At 39.0% G+C, this 8,509-nt stretch overlaps 1 protein-coding gene across 1 annotated transcript; it reads left to right on the forward strand.

Moving 5' to 3' along the window:
- The first annotated feature begins 223 nt into the window (after positions 1–223).
- Positions 224–5,656, forward strand: LOC121182002 (annexin A2-like). The gene is made up of 13 exons (XM_041038263.1): positions 224–349; positions 1,005–1,062; positions 1,203–1,296; positions 2,394–2,488; positions 2,598–2,711; positions 3,687–3,777; positions 3,987–4,066; positions 4,152–4,211; positions 4,305–4,398; positions 4,498–4,593; positions 4,850–4,908; positions 5,151–5,273; positions 5,369–5,656. The coding sequence occupies exons 2-13, from the start codon at positions 1,015–1,017 to the stop codon at positions 5,426–5,428; spliced, it is 1,014 nt and encodes a 337-aa protein (XP_040894197.1). The 5' UTR covers positions 224–349; positions 1,005–1,014; the 3' UTR covers positions 5,429–5,656.
- The last annotated feature ends 2,853 nt before the right edge of the window (positions 5,657–8,509 follow it).

The following is an 8,509-nucleotide window of genomic DNA, read 5'->3' on the forward strand; positions in this document are numbered from 1 at the left end:
CATTGTCTGTAAGGCACAGACATTTGTATGGTGTGGACCGTGAAGTCAGGATTAGACATTACACTTATATATCCTGAAGGCACAGCGCTCCGGTCACTTAGTATTGTTTGTGCACTGGAAAACTTTAACAAAGCTTTAAAACCTTGAACTCCCCTGCTAGAGCTTCCAGTGGCTTCTTGTGGAATTAGGTGGAGTCATGAGCCCATGGAAAGAGGAGGAGGGACTCTGAGTCAGGGGAGGTGAAAGGGGAAGCCTTTTTCTGTGTCAGAAAAGTTTAACTCCCACACCCATTCCACTCAAACATCGCCTGGACAAATCTCTGATTCCTCTCTTCACTTTTACAACTTAGGTAAGTTCAGTTTAATTATCCTCTTTAATGTGGAAGAACTTGATTTGTAATTGCGATTGACTTTACACTACACACAGGTTTTTCCAACTTGTGGTCATGAATTGTGAAAGTAGTTTCCACATGATTTCCATTCACTTCGTGCAAACAAGTTCTCTCCTTTTTTTTTTTTTTTTAAAAAGTAAAACATTCCTGCTCTCCAGTGTGAGCTCAGACCAGTTTCATTGTGTGCAGTTGTATGTGCTCAGTTGTCATTAGAGACTGGAGTACAGTAGCACTTTTTCCAGGGTGTGTCTCTTTGGGGTTGCTGTGAAGGATGCGTGTCAGACTGAACACGGGTTTGAAAGTTGATTGTCATAAGTATCATAGGTTTTCCTAGAACCCACTTTTAATGTGAATATGCCAAAGCAGTGAAAACAAAGAAATGGTAATGAATAAATTCTCTTGCAGTGATTTGTGTGACTTTGCCCCAAAAAAGCAACAACTTAAATGGATTAAGTTTCTTTGCCTCTGTTTAGAAGACACTGCCTTAGTGGCTCGAATGATTACATCTTCAGACAAAACAAACATGACCCCTTGCATGGTTCAATTCAGACAAGTCACAGATAGGATTACAATGAGATTCTATGGTGCTGACAATTTTGTCACCTTATTTCAGGACAGTCAAAATGTCTCTGGTATCAGAGTTTCTCGGACAGCTGTCTCTCAACATTGGGGTAATGCCACACTTTTTTTTTTTTTTTTTTGTTTTTAATATTGGTAAATATACAGTACGTTACATACACTGGATACTCTGCTTACCGTTTGCTTAATAATTTTGTTGTTTTTATCTCTCACACTCATATTGAATCCTTAGGCCAATGAACCCACATTCCCCACTGTGGTACCTGCTCTGGACTTTGACCCTGACAGAGATGCTGCCAGAATAGAGACTGCTATCAAAACCAAAGGCAAGATTCAATACTGTGCATATCTCTTCAAAAAAAAAAATCAGTTCTTGTTTCTGCAACTTCTCTCCACAGATGAGTTGCTGGTATTTGTGAGTCAGCGTCCTGGCTTAAAATCTTTTGACCGTGCTGGGAACACCTCCAAGTCTGTGCCTCTGTGCTGGCAGAGCCCTGTTCTGACCACTGACTGAGAGCTATTGGCAGAAGTCTGACTGCTAACTCTTCAGCAGCCCACCATTTTGTTGAAATGACGAATGTGTTCTGTATGAAGTGGTTTTTCTATCCTGGTGAGGGCATGAGCAGGAAAATGTCTTGTGACCATGTCATGTGTCAAAACAAGCCTGCTTTGCTGCCAGGCCTTCTGATATTTGTGTATATGCTTCATATGTTCCTCCAACTTAAACAAACTACCCAGTCTAATGGCATCCACTACAGTATAGACTTGATGGTGCATGTGAAAAATCTCAGCTTTGTTAAGTCAGTCTTCCTGTTCAGCCAAAATAGACTTTAAAACTAATTTAGACTAAATCCACACTCAATATATGTTTATATGACTCAAAACCAGCTATAGGGCAATATAACGTTATAAAATTTTAGCCCACAGTGCTACGGAAGAGTAAGAATGCTCAAATTCTTCTTGTGAAATTTGAAGATCATAGTTTACTTACTAGGCAGCTAATTCAGTAAATTGCTAAATTTTCTTGAATAGTTTTATCTGGTTTTGATACAAACCTTTTTTAAAGGATATGTGTTAATGTATATAGCATACTTGTAAGAAATCTAATATAACAGAACTTTAATTTTACTTCCACTTATCAATGAAAGCATTTGCCCAAAAGTCCCTGTATCAGCCGGGCTCCCGGAAAGTCATGACCCAGTGTCATGCATCACTTTTGGCTGCTAATCAGTCTGAATAAAATGTTCCTCCAAACTCATCTTCTCATTCTTAAGCCATATGCAGTCAGCTGTGTTGCAGTCCTTGTTTAGTTTAATCCAAATAACTTAGATATAATTCTCTAAATATATTTAGGGGTTGAATTCCGTCCCTTTTGTCTCCTTAAATACGTGTCATCTTTGTGTCTTTTTTACATTAATATTAGGAGTGGATGAGCAGACCATTATTGACGTCCTAACAAAGCGGACCTACTCTCAAAGGAGAGACATCGCTTTTGCATATGAAAGGAGGGCAAAGAAGGTACAGTAGGCATGGACAGAAAAAAAAACCTGCACAGCTCTGATTATGTAGTGGAATACATTCAGTCCAGTGTTGTATTCAGGTAACAGTGTTGTATTTTTTTTTTCAGGACATGATCACAGCCCTGAAGGGAGCGCTGTCTGGTTCTCTGGAGACAGTGATCCTTGGATTGATGAAGAGCACAGCCCAGTATGACGCCTCAGAGATCAGAGGATCAATAAAGGTAAAGGATATAAATTCTGTCAGTGGATTCCACTGAAGGATTCCACTGCCCTCTACTGGAAAAATGACAAAATATGCTTTTTTCTTTAGACTGATCTGAAGTTAGGTGGTGAACATCACTGGTCAAAAGTTTTACAACACCTCCATTTTTCCAGTTGTTACTGAAATTGAAAAGGTGTAATGTCTCTGTGTACTCTGAAATTAAAGCACAGAACAAATAAAGATTTACCAAAAAAAAACTGAATCTTAAATCTCAAATTGAATCTAAATGTTTGACTCATTCCACATCTTAACACACTTCCAAGTTTGTCCCATCACTGTTGCAGAAGTTCCCACAAATGTGTTGAATTTGCAGGTTGCTTTGCTTTACCTTTTGTGCAGTTCATTCCAGACTGGCTCAGGGGGATTTAAGCCACTGTCTAGTCCTTTTCTTCTAATGTTTTGGGTCATTATCTTGCTGTAGGATGAACCAACCAGTTTGTCTTTGTTACTTGCCTTTTTCCTCACCATTCTGATTCAGCGTTATACAGTACTAATTCCTGCACTACATTATTGTCCTAATAATGCATCAGAGGGTGTAGTAACACAGTTTGTTCCAGCACTGCCTTTGGGCAGAGGGTTTGTATCTAATCAAAAAAGGTTGGGGCACAAACTTGAATAAATGCCCCAACCTTTTGGCAAACAGTTCCTATAATTGATTGCATAAACTTCCAAGGCTTAATTTACTTCCACTGCTGCAGAACGGCTGTAAGTTAATGAACTTCTGCATTCCTGATAAAGGCCTGAACCCTGACAAAGGTCTACGTACTTGACATGATTTTTCGTTTTTTTTTTTTTTAATACAGGAGTTGACCTACTTAAATTTCACTTTAAAACATGGAGGTGTTCTTAAACCTTCCACTGGTTGTGTGTATCTTCAAATGTCATGCATAAGAAGTAAAAAAAAAAAAAAAGTAATGAAGGTTTGTCTTTTCAGGGCTTAGGCACAGATGAAGAAACGCTGATTGAGATTTTGTGCTCACGCAGCAATGATGAGCTGGTGGAGATCAAGAGGGTCTACAAGGAGTGTAAGTTCAAAACATCCCATTGGTTTAAAGTGAGAATGGGTGAGAATAATGTCTCACCCATTGGTCATTGTGCTATCTGCTTTCCATGTACTGTAGGACTGTTGTACAACCTTAGCTCTCTTTGTCCATCAAAAATTTTGTGTCCAATCTTGAATGTCCTTTAACAACAATGTCACTGCTATCTAAAATAAAAATATGATTTCCCTTAGTGTTCAAGAAGGAACTGGAGAAAGATGTTGCAGGTGACACCTCTGGGAACTTTGCCAAACTTCTCTTGGCTCTGGTGCAGGTGAGCTCTGGCAGTGAGTGTTTTAATGTTTTATATAACACAAACATGTTGATACTGACATGTGTCATGTCTTATTTCTGTGAAGACCAAGAGAGCCGAACCATCCTCTATGGTAGACTATGAAAAGATTGATGAAGATGCCAGAGTAAGTTGTCTGAAAATAAGTATAAATTGATTTTAAAACTCTCTTGCCACTGAGTGTAAAGTGTTTCATTGGTGTTTTGTTGATTCAACTTAGGCACTCTATGACTCTGGTGTAAAGATTAAAGGAACTGATGTAGCGACCTGGATCTCCATTATGTCTGAGAGAAGTGTACCCCACCTGCAAAAAGGTACTGCACCCTGTTTTCATGTGGAATTGTTGTTGCACAGGTGTTGATTTTGCTTCTCCTTTGACTATTGAAAATTAACTATTTTTCTCTGCTTGTTAGTGTTTCAGAGGTACAAGAGCTACAGCCCCTACGACATGCAGGAGAGTGTTGTGAAGGAAGTCAAAGGAGACTTGCAAAGGTCCTTCCTGGTGCTAGGTACACTTTTCTCTAATGAGCAATTAATATCTTTAATGCAAGTAGTTACTTGTTACTGACAATGACCCTATTTATTCATTATCATTATTCAAGTAAATATTTATCTGGTACCCTGCGGTTTGCTATATGGGTCACTGTTATAACAACAAATGAAAGTACAGTACACTAAAATAAAATAAAATAAAATGTCATATATATAATATATAATTTAAAATGTATTATCATGGATATTTATTCAGTTTTTCTTTTGTTACAGTTCAGTGCTTTGAAAACAAACAGCTGTTCTTCGCCAGCAGACTGAATGACGCCATGAAGGTAGTTACAGTGCTGTTTCTCTTTCTTCTTGTTGAGATGTGGCTATTTTGAAGACCAGACTTTTTTTGTTTTCGGAACAGATGTAAGAAGTATATCTGCTTTAGAAAGTTGCTGTTTTGCTGCAGGAACACAGAATCCAAAGTTGGCAAAAGTTATCTTACAACAGTGTTGCATCAGCTGCTGCAGTTAAGTATAGAACATGTACAACTTCAGTAAGTGCTGACTTGTGCTTATCTGCTCAGAGTAAAGGAGCCAAAGAGAAGATAGTGACCAGAATTATTGTGTCACGCTGCGAGGTGGACCTGAAGAAGATCTCTTCTGAGTACAAGGCCAAGTTTGGACAGTCTCTGCAAAAGACTATTATGGTAAGTGAATTACACAACCTGGCCCGGCACCATTACTGATTTACAGTAAAGCTTGCTCTGTCATGCAGCCGCTCTAACCTGCTCTGTTTCTGCAGGAACACACCAAGGGAGACTACCAGAAGGCTCTGCTCAGCCTGTGTGGACCAGAGGAGTAAAAATTAATCATCTGAATCGAAAGGGTCTCAGTTTCCACCGCTGGAAAGGTGGGCTTATAAATAACACACAGAACAAACTCTGCAGCATAATCCCATCATACTTTTTCCAAACACACATTTTAATGCAACATTCAAGGTGATAACTTCATCTTTTTTGCTACATGAAGAAGCTGTGTTACAGCTTACTTTTGCTATACCAAAATGGCAATAAAGTTTTTTTTGTTGGGGTATTGTTTCTTACTTTCGTGGTTGTTCCCTGACGTCTGCATCGTTATCCTCCGGAGGGCGCCATAGTAGCATTTAAAACAGCTGCAGAAGGCTCCAGCTAATCTGTGTCTGATGGCCTTACATCTGATACCTTCCCAAGAAATGCAGAGAACTTCAATTTTAAAAAAAAAAATAACATATTCGATCTCAAATTATATTTTTGCATTTCATTATTACTCCTTTTTACTGCATATTAGAGATAGTAAACAAAGTGAAAAGAAATGAAAACAGAAATATAGCTTACATATATTTTATTTGCACAGGATGAAAATAGCATTATTTTACACCTTCTGACTTTTAAAAATATTCGTTAAAATAACTGTTTAAATTCAAAACTTCAGCTGCACTGTTTGAAAACTGACAAGTTTATGACTTAATAAAACGTTCGAGTGACATATGATCCATACAGAGTCTTTTCATACAAATAATTATAAGAAATCTTCCTCATTTTCCACTATGAGGTTCTATCAAGATGATTTAATCATTAGTGTGTTTTTCTGTGTTTGTTTGGTGCTAATATTTTAATTAAAAATGTTAATTTTACCTCCGGCAAAGATGATTTGCATACCACTAAACAAGCGTCTATACAGTGTGTTTCTGCTGTTTAGTTTGTGGTCTCTCAGGATGAAATAACCACCACAGTGTTGTCAAGGCATTTCTACTGAAGTATAAGGAAAAAATGGCCCCAAAAGGCAAGATCAGTACTGCTGAACACAGCAATGAGGAAAAGGATGTGAAGGAAAGCACGGACCTAATAATCTAATGAAAATTAAGTGGTGTACTGTAACTCTAATGTGATAGAAGATCATCTATTATTGGGAGAGAAATCGCCTGATAAAATAATGCTTCTGTCTAATATTTTCAGTGGTTGAGTAGCTGAGGAGAGAAATGGCGTCAAATTTTAACAAGGTGTTAGATTTACGATCATTTTGTAATAATATTGATGAGAACATTAGCCCTTTGTGATGGTTTATGTTTATTGGCAATAAAAAAATAAAATATAGCGTAAAGTAAGGTAAAACAGTATTTTGCAAAGCAGGGAGTGGGATTTATGCGTGAATATGGTGACAGATTAATCTTTGCATCATAAAGAGGAAAGTACCACCATATTTTTCCCTTTTTTATATGGATGTACAACATGCTGTTCTGTTCAAGGCCAGCCCGTAGGGACCTCCAGCAAACCCAAGGGGAACTCTCTTCTCAATTGAAACGATGCAATTTACTGTCCCAAACGCTGGCACTTCATCATTCAGAGGACTTTAACCCCATGAATGTCAAACACAGAGCATGCTGGGAAGGAGATGGAATACCTCACATTACCATAACAACTAGAGCCAAATGACAAGCACTCAAAAGCCTAAAAGGTGAAGAATAATGCCATATAATCACCCAATAACGTTTGAATTTGAGAATAGACTTTTGATGACATTGTTTTTAGAAAATGCTATAGGAGAAGTTTTTTTTTTTTTTTAAGCGTCTAATATACCAATAAGGAACCAGTGGCTATTCCCAGCTGTCAGTTTGCTGAATCCTGGTGGTTTTAAAGGTCAGACAAATCCTGTTCTTTTTTCTAGTACTTGTCCCAGTTAGATGGAACATGTGGAAAGCTCCCCCTCTTCACCTCAGAGACAAAGCCCAGGCAGCGCTGCAGGCATCCAGCAGCATTAAAGTTTCACAGTACAGCTGTATAGCTGCTGCCGGCCCGCCAGACATACCAACTGCACACTGGGAAGGTATTAGTTTGTGCTTTTTATTAATTCATTGCGTTGAACAGAACTCGCAACTTAGGAAACCGACAGCTTCTTAACGTTTCTTCTCATCTCTCTCCTTGACACATCTGAACCTGTCTCAGTATTTTTGTGAAGAGCACCAAAAGGGTGTTTAATTATAGAGTAGCAGGCCACCAAGGTCTGCTTTTAATTGTGTGCATCTATGTGTGTGTGTGTGTTTGCCTGCAGCTCTATAGGTCGCAGGCATACTCTAAATGAGAACTCCTACAGGCTCAGCTGGAAGACCCGCTCCCTCAACACATCTTCAGAGCCGGGAGAGCCAGAGTTTGATTAATATTTTCTTAATTATCATTATTTAATTCAGCAAAACCACAGCTTCTTCAGTGAAAGCGTGGCCTTTGTCTCTGTGATGCTGAATATCCTGGCTCATTAAGGGCATGGAGAGATCCTGTATATGGTAAATAAGAGGCTGTGTCTCACTCGCTGCTGCCCCAGGGATAGTTGGCACCACAATGAAGGACATCTCCTTCTAAAGAATGGCGCTCTGCTGATGTTTCTCTGCTCAGACCGCAGAGCTGGATCCTCTGCCTCTGGCATCTTCAGGCCCCGCTTCCTTTTATGAGGCTCAAACTGAGACAACAGCACAGGCAGATGAGCGATGTGCACTCGTCATGCCATCAGGCTGCCTCCTTTGTACAGTAGACTGGTGATTGAAACAACATAAGAGAGCAGAAAAAGGCCTGTCTCCTCTTAGGTTCTGGCTGCAGTCAGTCCATCTGCAGAGAGAGAGAGAAAAAAAAAAGATATCGAGAAGTTTATAAAAGAGCTTTGTGGACATGCAACACAATTTATGTCTTTGAAGAGTTCAGCTTCTGTCATCTTGGGGCGCCAGAGAGAATCTCAACAAGGTTATACTTGCAGCACACTATGAATCCACTGCTTCATTTGAGCCCGTTTAATACAGTATTTGCACATAGGGTGCAGTTACTAATTGTACATTAAACCAATCGTGTCTGGTACTAGTCACAATCCAGTTTGTTAAAAAGCACGCCTGGAGACATATCTAGACTTTTATATAGTTTAT

Source organism: Toxotes jaculatrix, chromosome 5 (assembly GCF_017976425.1).
Source record: "Toxotes jaculatrix isolate fToxJac2 chromosome 5, fToxJac2.pri, whole genome shotgun sequence".
In the NCBI taxonomy this organism is placed as follows: Eukaryota; Metazoa; Chordata; class Actinopteri; family Toxotidae; genus Toxotes; species Toxotes jaculatrix.